This window comes from Dermacentor silvarum, chromosome 1 (assembly GCF_013339745.2).
Source record: "Dermacentor silvarum isolate Dsil-2018 chromosome 1, BIME_Dsil_1.4, whole genome shotgun sequence".
In the NCBI taxonomy this organism is placed as follows: domain Eukaryota; kingdom Metazoa; phylum Arthropoda; class Arachnida; order Ixodida; family Ixodidae; genus Dermacentor; species Dermacentor silvarum.
The window spans coordinates 187,675,824-187,691,626 of NC_051154.1; the positions used below are offsets into that span (position 1 = coordinate 187,675,824).

A 15,803-nucleotide genomic window follows, 5' to 3' on the forward strand; every position below is an offset into this window, starting at 1 on the left:
CTTCCACCGATGCAAAGCCAAATCATTCACGGTGCCCAAAGGGTGAAGAATCGTGGTGCACATACAACAAGGCTGTGGCAAGGCAGCAGGCTCCACCTAAGCATCGCTACAATCTTCCTGCACATGTTGCAGAAGCCCTCCTGCCAGTGTATACTCGCCTCTCTGACCGAAAGTTGTTAAACCGATGTCAGCGAGGTAAAACTCAAAACTCAAACGAGAGCCTCCATTCGGTCATCTGGTCCCTTGTGCCTAAAAGCAAACATGCCTCACTTTTCACTGTGGAAACTGCTGCTGCTGAAGCAATCACCAGGTTTAATGCTGGGACAAAACATGCCTCTGAGGCCATCTTGAAGGAGCTACACTTGAGCCAAGGCAGCACAGCAGCTCAAAGATGTGCTGAAAAAGACCAGCACCGGCTAGTCGCATCTGACAAGAAGCACACCAGAGCAGAAAAGTTCATGCATGCCATAAAGAAGAGGCGCATGAAAGAGAATGATGGTGATTATGAGCCTGGTGGCTTCTAGTGCAAGGTGGACGTGAATTTCTAGCTTCAATTGCTAAGAATAAACCTTGATCATGTCCTGGAACTTCTTTTTGCATTTTCTCAAAAGCTGCATTTCTCCTATGACACATGCTGTTGCCCACAGTATCTTTTCATGTAATAGTCCGATTTCAATTATTCTTGTTGCATTTAAAAGCTTATGAGTTTCTACACACAACAAAACTAATAATATATGATATCCTTTATGCAGGAATTTTTTATGTGGCAATACAACAGATAAGAATTTTGAGCTTCATAACCCTCATATTAGATATGGCTATAACTTTTGTAACAATTGAGCTAAAATTACAGTGATGGTCTAGTTGTGACCTCTGATTGTTCTAGAACATGCAAATATAAATTTTTCTCTGATATTCTGTGGTAAAATTGTTGAAAAGTTGGGCAAATTGATTTTCAGAAAGTATTAAATATCTCCAAAATGACTTGACATAAGAAAAAATAGATTGCATATATGCTTCTAGCAGGCTAATGTATACCTTGCCTGAACATTTCGTTTGTATATGGCAAAAATTTAAAAAAAATTTCGAACACCAGTGTCTCCCCTTAACAGCTTCGCTGTAATATTTGGTTTTCATCATTGCGGGTAGCATTGGACTTCAGACGCCTGCGCCAGTAGCGTCAGATAGCGAGTGCAAAGGTGCCCGCGCCTACGAAATGCTGGAGACTGCAAACGACGGGAGTAGACACTATTCTGTCCAGACAGAGCCGGGCTTTCATGTTCGCGGCCGACCTTGGCCGGCCACTCTGAGCAACAGCGAACAGAAATGGCGTGAAACACGCAGTAAGTGAAGCTGCAGTGATCGTTGTAGACGCGGTGTAGTGGACTTCACTTAGGATGCACACCCTGCACACTGCAGACAGATCGCGCACGCTAAAGCTTCTATGTACAAGGAATATCACTGTTGCAGAAAGCATCAGTGAACTTTGCATTTAAAATCAGTATGTCCTGTGATTTAATGTTTCAGTAATGTGCTTGGAAACCGATGCAATGAATTTCTTGACCGAATGTTTTTCATTAATAATATAAATTTATATATACAGTAGCCGACCGATTTTCCGGACTTCGCGGGGACTGACAAATAGTCCGAAAAATCGAGCAGTCCGAAAAACCGAACAGCCCGAAAAACTCGCCCCCCCCCCCCCTCCCAAAGAAAAAAAATTGAGGCAAGATGTCGCAGTTTCGCCCAAAAGGCGGAGCATCGATTGCGATAGCAAATTAATAGACAGCGATACGAAGTAAGGATGTTAGTTTTATTGGCCGTATAAAGTTGTAAATATGCGCTTACTAACTAAAAAAGCACGGTGTCACGCGCGCACAGGTTACATGAACACATCTCGCTCGATGACCGCGGGTAAATTGACCTTCGCGCTGTCTATTCTCTCGCTTCAACGCGAACGAAAAAAAAAACAAAAACACACACACACAGCGCATACCAAGCTACTGGCACTCGGCGCACGCCCTTTGTACCCATCGCAGATCACTTTCAAGATACGGTGCCTGCGGGGCAGCTCCGTCGGCAGCAGCCGCAAGAGCTGAACGCAACTCCCCACCGTCCCCGTCGCCTTCTCCCCGTGACCCGCGAGCGAACGAAGTCCGCGCGCCTGCGCCTCCGGGCGCCTTCCTCTCCCGCGTGCGCGAGATTAAATTGCGGTTGCCGGCTGACCCTCGCAAGCTTTCACCCGCACGTACGGCGCAACCTAACTTAAAAAAAAAAAAGAAAAAAAAAACGGATTCCGCTGAAGTGATTATGATGATGGTGCTGAGCTGACCGAAAAGAAAAAAACCCAACGAAAGTGCCGCTTTTTGGAATGTTTTGTCAGCCAAGGAAGAGCTGGCATGGCCTCAGAGACGGGAGGATAGCATGCGTGTACTAATCTTGAAGGCTATACAGAGGGGCACTGGAAGCTAAGCCCGGCCAAGCCAGCGGAAAATCCAACATGGCGGCCCCCAAGATCGGGAAGCGTGGCTCGGAGCGAGCGATTTAGTCCGGAAAATCAAACATTGGCACCTAGATTCGTCCGAAAAATCGGTCGCGCAAATGCATTAGCTCTATGGGAATCCTGATGGTGCATCTATGAAGTCCGGAATATCCAACAAGTCCGAATTTTTGGAGTCCGAAAAATCCGTCGGCTACTGTATTGGTTAACACGCCAACAGTAGTTTTGGGAAGACAGTAAATACAGTAGAACCTCGTTCATACGTTTTCAAAAAATACGCGAAAAATAAACGTACGATCTGGGAAAATGTACGATCCAAATCCAGTAAAAATTGAAGCTGACAAGCCCATACTGAGGTGCAAGGGCAGAAAACTTATTTTTTTGCAAAACATAGTTACAGTCGAATCTCGTGAATTCGAACTGACGCTGTGGTCCCGTCAAAGTTATGTGTATTCCAATGGGCGAGAACGCTCGATAATTCGAACGCGAAAGCATTTGCGATGGTTAATTCGAACATAACCGCGCACCGACAATGCTCTCAGCAGCACGCCAAATCACGTGGCGGCGCCTCCGACTGGCAATGCTCCGACACCGCCATAAAGCAAAAGCTTAGGAGAGAACCCTCAACGCTGCACGGAAAAATAAAAAATAAAGAAAAAAAAATGCTGCGGCGAAAATTTTCTTTCTCACATGGTAAGTTCGCCGTTTCAGCGTGACGCCGGAATACGCGTGTACGTACCGACGTCTCAGCCAACGCTGCGGCTGCGGCGCAGAGGGACGCAACATGGACGCCCAGTCCGGCCAACGAAACTGCCTCCGCCAGCCAACGCTCGCTTCAACGGCAGAAAACGAAACTTCGGGGAGCGGGCTAAACTGGCGCCGGGCCGGCGGGCGCGCACGGTGACAGTCGAAGGTGAGGGAGCTACGAGGGAGTTGAGAGGGAGGGTGAGGGGAGCCAGTGAAGGACGGGGTTGCCTAGGCCAAATGTGCTTCCCTGCCGCCCTCCTCGCCGAGGCCAAATGCGCTTCCCGACGCGCCCTCCGCAGGCGCGTCGCCGTGCCGGCTCAGCCCGCTCCATGACGATTCGTTCACTGCCGTTAGCGGGATGCGAGAGAGAGATTGTGGTTGTGAAGAGGAAGAGGCGCTATCGGGATGCAAGCGTCGGCCGGCGTGGGCAGTTTAGTGGCCCTCACTGGCTATGTGCTTGCGCGCTGCGATATTTCTCGACTCGCACCGTTCGTACGTAGCGCTATGGTGCACTAATACGTCAAAAATAAGTCCTTCTTTTAATTCGAACAAATTTTCGGGCCCTTCGAGTTTGAATTATCGAGATTCGACTGTATTTTCTACTGCTGTGTCACACCCTTGGACAGGAACAACTCCTTTTGCGCACATTGCAGACCCTTGTCCGCATTTTCGTTGTCTTTCGTGCGAAAGAAGCTTTGTAAGGCTTCCAGGCCAGCAAGGGCTTCGGCGAAGGTAGCCAGTGGGCGCAAGCCTTCGTTCTCGCCGCCGTCTTCAGGCGCCTCGTCCGCCACCACCTCCGCTACAATCTCGGCGAGTCGTAGCGCGCGCGGCGTCCGCCTGTTTTCGCCGCTTAGTAGTTCGCGTTGAAGCGAGGCAGCGCAAAGATTAATTCGCTCGCCGCTGCTGCCGCGCTTCGTCACTCGGGCGAACGAACAATGCAGAGAAGTCGCGGAGGGGGGGGGGGGGGGATTGAGCACTGCAGAGAAGCCGCGCGGCCGCTGTCTGCCGCTTAGCGCTTCACAAGCGCATGAGCGTGGTTTTTTGCACACCTGAATGATAATTTTTCGCTGCAGAACGTATCATACGACTGCAGTTTGCCGTAATGCTGAATGTTGCTGCTGAATAATCGTATTTTCCGGGAGCGTATTAACCGGAACGTATTAACACATTCCTCTATGGGGTTATGTTTATTTTTTGCGATTGCGAACGTAGGAGCCAGGAAATCGTATTAAGCGGGAACGTATCAGCGAGGTTCTACTGTACTGTTTCTGCATAGTCATACATGCTAATAAAGGATTGCTGTAAATGGCTACCCCGGCAAATTTTTTGCGTCCATGCGTGTACACTGTTGCGTCGACAAAGAAAAATTTTGGTCTCCAGAGCTAGTGTAATTTTGAGTTTCCGCGTAACAGAATTATGTTTTTTCGTATGTTCAAATTACAGTCTGATGCTATCATGTCTGCAAGTTGTGTGCTAGTTGTACAGTGGAACCTCGATAACCGTATTTACACGATTGTAGGTCGACCCATTTTTTTCAAATTTGGCAATTGAATGTTGGGGTGTCGACTTAGAATCGAAATCGAACCGTGTACCGCTAGTAACGGCAAGAGAAACGAGAAATCAGGGGCGCTACGGCGTTGTTACAAGTTTGCACCTATGTTTTTATGGTTACGGTATTAATTTACCGTATTAATTTACCGTATTGCATACATTTTGATTGCGCGCATCGCGAACGCACGGCTCTTGTGGGAGCATCGATCATGGAAGAGCTGCCGTTAGGGGGGTATTGGTAGCTGGCGGAAGAGCCGGCGTTAGGGGGGTATTGGTAGCTGGCGGAAGAGCCGCCGTTAGGGGGGTATTGGTAGTTGGCGGAAGAGCCGTCGTTTGGGGGGTATTAGTAGTTGGCGAAAGAGCTTTTCGTTGAGATATACGCTTGTTTTCGACGGCCGTGCACATCTGTCACTTCTGCTGTTGTGCTGAATCGTCGCGCCTGTCATGAGTGCCAAGAACTTTCGGCGCTCGTTCTCAGTAGCGTTCAAACGGGCTGCTATCCTCCATGCCGAGGAAGCTAACAACTGCGCAGTGGGACGCAAGTCTGGAGTCAGTGAACGTGTGGTGCGGCAGTGACGGCTTCAGCGCGAGGAAATTTGGCCTCCCTGGCTACCGTGTGCAGGTGGTTCCTCTCTGCGTGGGCGGCTGTACCGCGCGATGTCGTGGTGCGGTCGTTCGCGAAGTGTGGACTCGCACTTGGTGAACGACGTGCTGTGGGACCGCAGCAGCTATGACGGCAGCAGTACCAGTGAGGTGAACTCTAGTGACGATGAGTAGTCTTAGCAACCCCATCAATAAATTTCCCTTGAGTGAAATGCACTCGCCAGGTTTTTCTCCCCCCCCATTATTTTTTGAGACATGCAATTTCGGGGGGGTCGACCTACATTCGAGTCGACTTACACTCGTGTAAATACGGTATATGTCCCCCTGTCATACGACAACCCACATTATATGACGGATTGGTTTGGTCCCGGCAAAACACCCATAGAAATAATTTATTAAAAACGTCGAATATACGACGCAATTTTACGCCGACCCCGCCTCGTACGACGCCTCTCTCCTTACCGTCCGAGAGGGAAAAAAATGAAAAAAGCCCTAAGCAGACTCTGGCTGGTGCGTTAGCACACTGCAGCTGGCTGATAACTTGTGTGCAATACCATATTTACCCTAATGTAATGTGACCGCGATTTTAACGCAAGGGGCGAAATTCCAGTCACCCAAAATAATAAAAATAAAGTCGCAAATGTAATGCGAGATGAACGGAAAAAGAAATGGTACCATTATTAAAGAAATCGCAATTCGGAAACTTGTTCTCTTCACTCATCGTCGTCTGAAGAGGAGACGGAGCTTTCCTTGGGCGGTATTCTCGGGTGAACACTTTTTTAGATAGTTTCACTTTCGGTTCGGTTCCGGGGCTAGCACAGTCTCGCAAAACCGAAACTATCTCCAGAAGAGATCGCCTGAGAATCAAGTCATCTTCCGTGCCGTCGAGCTTGTTTGAGATTTAAGTACATCTTAAAAGACCACACAAATATTTCATTCGGAGTCAGTACCAGGCCACTTCCGGTTCCAGAGAGTCTGACTGGCTTCACATTTAAAGAGGTCCTGCTGCTGGTCCCGTCATTCACAAATCGTTGACGTTGAAACACCGAGCCGAGTGGACTTTCCCAGCTCCTCGGCAATCAAAATTGCTCATCTCTCGAAGCGGCCATCATACCGAATGCGCTGCGTTGCCATAACGTCGCGAATGAACGGAGTCGAACCGCAAAAGGCCGTAGGGTATTGCGACATCGTAACCAGCCAAAAGCACCGTGAAAACAGCGTCGATTCTAATCAAAAACAAGTTCCGACTTGTTTTGACTTGTATATGGATTGGATCGAGACATAAAGTTACAGGTTGCCAATGTAGCGCTAGAAATATAGGGATTTAGAGCATTTGTTTTAAAATGGCCAGTTTTGCTGTTATTTGACTGTAACATGAGGGTTGAGTTCAAGCAACGAAAATCAGTGAAAAATGTGTGCGTTGCAATCAATAAATACGGTAATTTCTTTATAATTTAATCTACCTTCCTAGGAGCAGTGCAGGTTCATGCCGTGGGTTTATTCAGGCGGTCTGTACCCATTTTTTGGGCAAGACTGAGTGTGACTGCCTATATTCTTAGTTTTTCGATTATACGAAGCCCGGATTATACAATGGTTCTGCGTGGTCCCTTGAACGTCGTATAATCGGGGTTCCACTGTACTTTACAAATTTTGTGATGCACTTTACATTGAGAAATTCAATTAGTTCAATAACGCACTTGTACCAGGTGGAGGGTCTACTAGAATGACGATATATGCTGCGCTGCGGCACACCTGCGTACGCGCGTGACGAACGTGTGCACACGAAGTATCTGTTTTTGATGAGTGGGCGCTTTGTCTGTTGCATCGGTTGCGCAGAGTATGCTGCGACCGTAATTCGTGAACGCGCGTTACGTGCAAGTGTATGGATGCTGCGAACGTGCACCGCGACGTCGAAGCACCAACGGAAAGGGCGCGAATGAGGTCGTGAACTCTACATTGATCTCGATGGTGCGACGTCTTGTGGTGGTGGCGTTTGTCTAACATCGGCAACAGCTTCGTCGTACATCAACTTTCACAGGGTGGAATGGAGGCAGAAATTTTTTATTAATATTGTAATGAGGAAGAAGTAACAGGTGTACTTGATTGGGAACATATCAAAAAGATATTAGTTTCAAACGGGATTCATTTGGCAATGACGCATTAGTCACTGTATAGTTCTGAGAACCAATCTGTATCCAGCAAAATAAATAAATAAAACGATCTAATAAACAAGGAATAAACAACGCATCTGAAGTCACGCTGCAAGCGTAAATCCGCGTGAAAAGTCCGATTTAAGCGACGGTAACTAGTTAGTGTTATGGAAGACCTCTCTGGTGAATGGCACTACGACGCGAAGCTATTTCTCAAAAGTCAGTCGTAACAATACAGTGTGAATGCTCGCGATGCCCGCCGGCTACATACTTTGAAGTACGGTGGAGCTGAGAAATGGAGCCCAGATTACCCCTGCTGCCATCTTGCGTAAAGCGGCGGCAACTCGAGCACCGTTCCGTGATGCGTGGAGCATTCAAGGTCAATTCACGAGGCTGAAATACGGTTCCAAGCCAATGACCAGCAACATCAATTATGGTCGTGCGATTGAAGCGCGATTATATCTCGTGGGGCAATACACTAGTTGAAAATTATGCATCCACTACTCAATAGGAACATTTGAAAAAGTACAGACAATGCCATTAGTATAGGAAAATGCGAAGTCACAGGGTGTTTGCTTCCATCCACGAATAATTACAAATGCAAAACTGTGCGGGCTTTCTGAAGTTTGCTTGTGGCGATGCGTGCCGAGATATGCAGAGATTGTATATCCATATTTAACACTGTAATGTCGTGAAAACTCTGTTGTGTGTTGCCATAAGAAGTAATGGCTATATTTATAGTGTTAACCTTATAAGATTTGATCAGTAACTTTATTAACAGTGGAGCTCTTCTTAGTCAAGCCTGCGCTGTATGTCCGGTGTCACGCACGTCATGTGACCAGGAAAGGTTCAGAGCCACACCGGGGTAGGGCAGTCCACGTGTCCAGCAGAGGAGGAGAGGCATGCTGGGGGAGGAGGCGATCAATTAGAGGCCACTTTGGGCGCGAGGAGGAGAGGCGATGGGTATAAGAGAAGGTGTTTCTGTAAGAGGCGCCCTTTCGGATAACGAATGTGCATCGCAGTTGCGACTATGGGAAGACCATGAGAAGTACGGACTCTTCAGGAAGAGGCTGCCTACCGCCAGCGTCAGCGAGAGTAGGCTCATGAACAGCCTCGTCGCTTGCTCTTATTGCTGGCGCGCAAAAAATGGGCAGCACAACTTGCACATGAAAAAATAGCACGGCGAAACACAGAGAAACCTCACGCGAAAAAAAACAAAACAGAACCGTCAGCACCAACGAGGCAACGCGCAGAGCTGCTGCGAACGCCGTCCACGTTTCCCTGCATTCGCGCTGAATGCACGCGGTGTCTGGCTCGGCAGGTTTCGACCAGAGAACTGAACACTCGTCGAGTAGCGTCTGAGGTCGCTGCCTCTTTTTGCCTTGCAATGTTTCAATATAAGTTCGTGTTGTCAATCTGTGATTACATGTGTTTATGCAATTGCATCATGTGCAGCACATGCACATGTAACACTCGTAACACTCGGTGTAACTAACACAGCTTCGCTGTTCGACCATCTTTTTTGAACTGCCTTTTTACTAAATATTATGTTTTAGCTATGTCTTCAGTACCAGAGAAAAACTACAAGTGGCACGAGTGCTGTGTTAGTGAAGAGTAAAGTGTGGTTTTTGTGAATCACTTCAATGTAATGTTGATTTTATCTTGACACCAAAATGACAGATGTGTGTGGGTACATATGTTGCATGGATATGCTACTTCGTTCAAAATCTTGGTGAGCCCATTGCTCTGAATTTATGCAAAACTCTCAAGGCTCACCAGTGTCATGTGTGCGATTATAGAATGAGGTCTATAAATATAGATGGGAGTATTACCATTACATTGTGACGCAATGTTGTGGCGAATGTTCTAACTTACTACGCTTCATTTGTATTGTGTGCTCAGTATATGCGATGTCATAGCAATGTGATGCGAGCTGGTGCAGTAGAGTACGTGACGCAACAACCCTTGAATGGTAAACGTTGATTTATATTTCGCCGGGAAGTTGGCCCCGCGAAATATAGATGGCGTTGCTGTGCCTCCAAAAGCCGCCATTGTAGGACGTATGGGCTTCTATGGCACCTATGGCACCTTCTCTACCTTACCTTGGAGCATTGGCAAAGCGGCACTGTTTGTTCACCTCTCCTATTCTACCACTGTGGCATAGCTCACGATCGTGGGTGACATCGATGCGAAGCCGCTGGCGCCATTGTGTGGTGCACTGCGCCAACTCGCGATGCTCTCCATGGCTTTTGAAATCGGCGCGCGGTAATTGTGGCAGATACAGACTCGCGCAAGCAAACTTTTCGCCCCATCTTGGCATCGTTTGTTTAAGGGGAACGCCGTCCAGATGGCAAAATTTTGATCGTTATATCAGATATGCGGGGAATAAAATATCGTTTTTTTTTTCTCATAGCCCTAAAGCCTAAGGAGATACTTTTAAGTAGGCTCATCGTTATAAACGATATATTTTTATATGTGGGATATCGTTTGTGGGGATGCGTGACTCTCGCGCCAACCCCTGATGTTGTTTTTCCCGCATGGCTTTACGGTGGCGGCGGTTGGTGTGGTTGCGGCGTATTGCGAAAGATGGCGCTGGGGTTGCGTGGCTAATGCTACTTAACGGCCGGGTTACTTGGGCGCAAAAGGGTGATGGCGCTTCCTCTTTGGCATGGGGTCGGCGAGCAGTGAGAATGCTTCGCGTGTGCGCCGATCCGCTTCGCGGCACCGTCCCGAGAAGGCTTAGGAGCCTGACACCGGAATGGACGAACACGGACCGTTCGAACGTGCCACCATTCGCATGACCGTACACGTGAACGACTAGGCGTTGGTGTCTAGCATGCGGGCGAACATATTCACTCGCTATCTCGTCGCGGTGAGTCGGCCCTCCTCGATTTGTTGTGTGCCCATCGGCATAGTAATTCGTCTAGGATGTATAAGTGTATGAAAGGAGCAATAAATGCCCTTTTGATTGTTTGCACTACTGTGTTGTTCCTTTGTCCCAAGATTGTTTGACCCCACACGTTATTAGTGGACTGCACTGTAAATCATTGTTAAAGTGCGTATGTATCCGGTAGAAGCTGTGCTCAGGCCAAACTTTAATAAAATACTTGCTTCAAAGAAAAGAAAATGGAAAAGAAAGACAATCCTATATATTCACCTGAAATCTTCTAGCAATAAAATACATAGCAACTTTAGCACTGCAAATAATGTGAGTTATCTTTCTTTTAAAAAATGTTATGGCAGATTGTCACACAATGTCCAAAAGGTTTGTGAATAAACATGTTATTTTCACAAATTATACACTTAAAGCCAGCACATAAAAATATCAAGTTGTTTATTTACTATTTGTATTAGCTTTCTGTGATGTTTTGATGCAGAAATACAATCGGTGGCTCTGCGAAGCAACCATTAATTGCTGTATTATATATGATAAAGCATGCAGTTATATGGCTTGTTTTGTAAAGTAGAGTAGAAATTTTTTTCCACTCAAAAGAAAAAGTTTGGTGGCAAAATGTGTTTGCATGGGCTATGTTCTTTCTTGGCACCATTATTGGCATAGGATATAAGTAAGGAAATGAGAATGGCAGCAGTGTTTACAATGAAGAAAGCGTGGGTCCTGCCATGTCCCAAGTACTAATGAGAGCAGCAACACATAACTCTCAGAAGAGGAGGAGGAAAATTTTCGCTAGACTTTTGTGAAACTCCTAGAGACTATGCAAAGCAAAAATTAAAACCAAGGCCTATAAAAGATCTGGTTTAGATTTTGAAGCTATCAATTAATCAGTCAAGGATGGCAATAGATTTTAATGAAGATTCTACTAGCTGGAGCTGTCAGAAATACACTGAATTTCTGAAATCGAATGTGTGAAATTTTTTCGGTGGTTTTGATATTTTTTCACATTTTCTGATATTCAAATGTCTTTTTGCATGGTCATAAAATATACTTGTAATTGCATGGTGTATGATACGTGACAATTTTGGTTCATAGTATTGCTACTAAGTGTTGCTTGCGAAGAGGGAGGTTAGCATATCTGGCCTAAACAAAGGCTTGTCTACTTTTTTCTCAAGAAAATAATACTGCACACAGTAAGGGGTTATTATTCCTGTTTTCACATGTTGCATATACTTATGGTTGTCTAAAGGGAGTGAAGTGGTCTTGTGCGTAATGCTGCTGTTGTATCTTTCCAGGCTGAAAGCATGAGTGAGCCCTTCTCACTGAAAGTTCCACGTCAACTTGAGGAGGAGCAGGTGGTAGCCCAGCCTGTGCCTGGAGGAGTAGTGCCTTGGTCCCCACCACAGCAGAATTGGAACCCTTGGACATCTTGCAACATTGACGAGGGCCCTATGGCCACTGTACGAATGGATCTGCTTGGGAGTTATTTTATTGTCTACTACAGGTTGAAAATGCATAGTGCCATGAGACAAAATGTGGATAAACTACTGTATTTGCCTAATTCTAATGTGCTCCTGAAGCAAACTCGCACCCAGTTTTTTTTGTGGGTTGCTATGAAGCTTGGTCATCAAAAATTATATCTAATGTCCCTTATATTTAATAATCAGTCATCATTAAAACACACAGTATACCCACAGCTTTCGCAGGTGATGGGGGAGGGGGTTGGGGGGGGCTATGTAACTTCTTAAATGAGCGATGCGATGATCGGCCTCCCTCTTTAGGAAGGCTGACTTTTTTTTTTAGGCCTGCAGAAAAGGCACCATTCATGTCAATATCAATGCTTTTCCAAAATGAGAGTGGGATATTCTGAGGAAGCACTATTGTCTAGTTTTTGCAAAGCTTGCATGCAAAAAAAGAAAAGAAAAAGAAAGGAAAATGAAAACTAAAAGAAAGCGGCAGGTGTCTATACAAAGCTGCGCACATAACAGAAAAGTGTAAATCATTAAAGCTTTCCGTTGGAAATTGTTGCATTGGTCCTGAATTTAAAAGCACTGGGAAGTAATTGGCCCTTATTATACATGAGGACCATATCTTGAGCGGTCTTCTACTGTATTTTTCAGTCTATAAGTCGCACCTTTGTATAAGATGCACCCCCTTCAAAACGGCAGTTTTTCCGGGAAAAAACGTATATAAGTCGCACCGGTGTATAAGACTCACCTGTTCCTTCGGTAAGCGATAAAAAAGAGTGACATTTCACTCCGTGAACACGGGTCACACGCAAGCGTATGGGTGCCATATATTTCCACTCCAGGGCTGGTATTTTGTAGTGATGCCTTTTGACTTATTCTATACTAGTCTTATCATCCACCGCTCACGGCTGGCTGATCCCGTTGATAACGCGAGCAGACCGTTGCTCTGACCACTGATAAAGCGCAAAAAGCCTGAAAAGGCATTATCACCGGAAAGGCATTGCTACAAAATACCGGCCCAAGCGCATTTCTGCCATAGTGGTTACCGCAATGGTCCGTATAAAGTTCAAGGGCGATAACATCGTCCCCACGCGCCGTATGTTGTATGTGCGAGCGAAAGCGTCCAATGGTAAGCCGAATTGCGCCCAAGGGAAGAAAGTGGGAAGGCAGCATGGGAGGGAAGGGGACGGCTTGTACTCTGGTAGCAACTGCGTAGTTTGCGCAGCGGCGCGCGCCGTGTCTTGACAGCGATCTGCAGATGCGACAAATTCGGGGTCGGTCGACTCACGGTCGGCCTGCCGCCGCTTGCGTTGCTGCTCCGTTCTTCTCGCATGGCGCTCGGGAACTCGATCATGAGAAGAATGTGCCCGCCACCTCGATTGCGCGCACAGAACTCGTAGCAATTAATTCAACCAGCGCGCTTCGCGTGGCCGTAACATTGAATCCGATTTTGACGGCAGCTTTTCCGAGAAAAAAAATGTACATAAGTCGCACCTTTCTATAAGACGCACCGTTGAAAAATTCAGAAAAAAACCGCGTCTTATACACCGGAAAGTACGGTACTTCTCTTTTTGTCATCATTGCCCAGCAGAGAGATCTGCATGCACTTTCGTACAGACACGCGCACACTGCTGCTTTGCTTGCTTACTAAAATGGTGTTTTACTGTGCTGTGCAAATGTGGTTAGATTTATAGAACGTTTAAGTGCAATGCAGTGTGTTTTGTTCTTTCAGATGACATTGAGGCAGATCAGTGAGGATATTCTTAATAACTACAATCAGCAGGTGGACCACGATCCACAACTGAAAAAGGTCTGTGCATATTGTTATTTTGGGCCTTTTTCTTGGGCATCTAAAGTTGTATACAGTCGAATCCCCCTACAGCGAAATTTCCGCCACAACGAAGATTTTCTGATTCCCGTCAGCTGCCCATAGAAAGTAATACCAAAAAGTCTCTTCATAACGCAGGCGTTTTATTCGGTATTTCCGCTGCAACGAACTTTTCGAAAACTAAACTGGGACAGAATTAAAATTCGACCTGCAGAGTAGCCAAATTAAAAGGCCCTTCCAAAGCTGTGACGATTGTATGTCTGCTTGAACAAGGTTTTCGCAAACGAAATCAAATTCAGAGTACCGATTTACGCCGCTGCAATCCATAGCCACGCGTGGTCATCACACGCCTGCGCGAGACTGCACGGGATCACCACAATCGCTGCCGTTTTCTGTGGTGTGTGTCCGGTCGAAATGGCTACACCAACGAAGAAGCGTAAATTTCTCTCTTGAGAAGGCACAGATGATCGCCGAGACAGAAAGCAGAAGGAAAAAATTTCGCAGTTTCGCCCGAAAGACGAAGCATCGATTGCCATAGCAGATTAGTCGACAGCTGTACAAACTAAGGATAGTAGTTTTATCGGGCCGTATAAACTTGTAAACATTAGCTTGCTAACTAAATTACCAAGCACGGTTTCACGCGTGCACAGGTCAACATGAACACATCTCGCACGCTGGAGTGAGAAGGCGTGGCAATAGCAGCGAGCAAATTGACCTCCATGCTGTCTCTCGCTTCAACGCAAACTAAACGTCAAAAGCACAGTACACATGACTCTACTGGCACTAGTTGCACTTTGCGCATATCGCAGATCACTTTGAAGATGAGGCTCGCGTGGGCGTGCACTTTGTGCATGTCGCAGCTGCTGTTGTCAACATGATGCCAACGTCTTGTTGTCTGGGGAAAATGACAACCCGCTAGACACACTGAATCTGGCGACTGTTTTGAAAGTAATGGATCCTTTTGACCTCGTCTTAAAGTTATCAGAGCCCACGACAATGAAATTGTAATGGCTCTTTTAACGGACTGTGAGACTCGCCTAATGCCTTTGCTTGCCGTGAAGCGTAAGAAATCCAGGCTGACCGACTTCTGGAAATAAAACTTCAGGTCTTTGTCATAAATATGCAGTGAAATTGTGATAATCCAAACCGCTTCATTGCGACGGTGCATATGCCGCTAAATGAGTGTTTCGCGATCGGCTGGGCACGCCTGTTGAGTTAGGCGTCAGGCGCAATGTACGAAAAATGCTGTAACAGTGGTGTGGAATGCATTCTCTCGTGAAATGACACTTTATTGACCGCCTTTGGTACGTCTCAACCTTTGCCCCACACCATCGCGAAGATTTCCCGGACGATAGTTTCAGTTTCGTTCGCGGCTTTGTTGTTTGGGCGTATGTATATACGTACCAATTTCGCGTCAACGAAGTTCCGCCACAACAAAATTTTTCGCTTGTCCCATGAATTTCGTTGTAGCAGGACTCGACTGTATATAAGAACAAAAATTTGTGTCCAGTTTACAAATAAGTACCAATCTCGTCTTTAGATGTTGGATGAACGTTACCAACTTCCAGTCTACAATTCCTATGACAGCATATTAGATGCTATTCACCAGTCGTCAGTTGTCATCATTCGAGGTGCTACAGGCTGTGGAAAAACCACTCAGGTAAGTGGCTTTGCCCCTTTTGCTCTTGCTGTTGTTCAGTAAAATGTTATGCAAATGCATTCGTTTTGTTCATATGTCCCTTTCATTATCATACTAGGTGCCACAGTATATACTGGACTCATACATAAATCAAGGGATTGGTGCTGAATGCTGTATCGTTGTCACCCAGGTTGGTCAAACTGTTTGGTTTGCAACAATTGTTACATCACTGAGAATTTGTCATGCCTTGTTGCATTTTCTTTTGGTACCTTATTGTTATGCACTATTATTACAGCACTCATTGTTGCTCTGTTGGTCAGTTTAGAACAGATTGTATTGCTCTGTACTAGCTGCTGCCCTCACTAAATCCTCTCGGCCTATTTGGTGTGCTGTGCGTGCAACTCAGTGATTAGTCTATACAGA

The 15,803-nt window shown here is 46.3% G+C and overlaps 1 protein-coding gene across 2 annotated transcripts in view; it reads left to right on the plus strand.

Moving 5' to 3' along the window:
• LOC119436532 (ATP-dependent RNA helicase A-like) overlaps window positions 1-15,803 on the plus strand; it is a 137,753-nt gene that overhangs the window by 32,941 nt on the left and 89,009 nt on the right. For both annotated transcript variants that reach the window (XM_037703401.2, XM_037703402.2), the window contains 4 exons: window positions 11,740-11,904; window positions 13,646-13,723; window positions 15,282-15,401; window positions 15,499-15,570. In XM_037703401.2, the coding sequence (XP_037559329.1) occupies window positions 11,740-11,904; window positions 13,646-13,723; window positions 15,282-15,401; window positions 15,499-15,570 (435 nt within the window). The remainder of the gene's footprint in view (window positions 1-11,739; window positions 11,905-13,645; window positions 13,724-15,281; window positions 15,402-15,498; window positions 15,571-15,803) is intronic.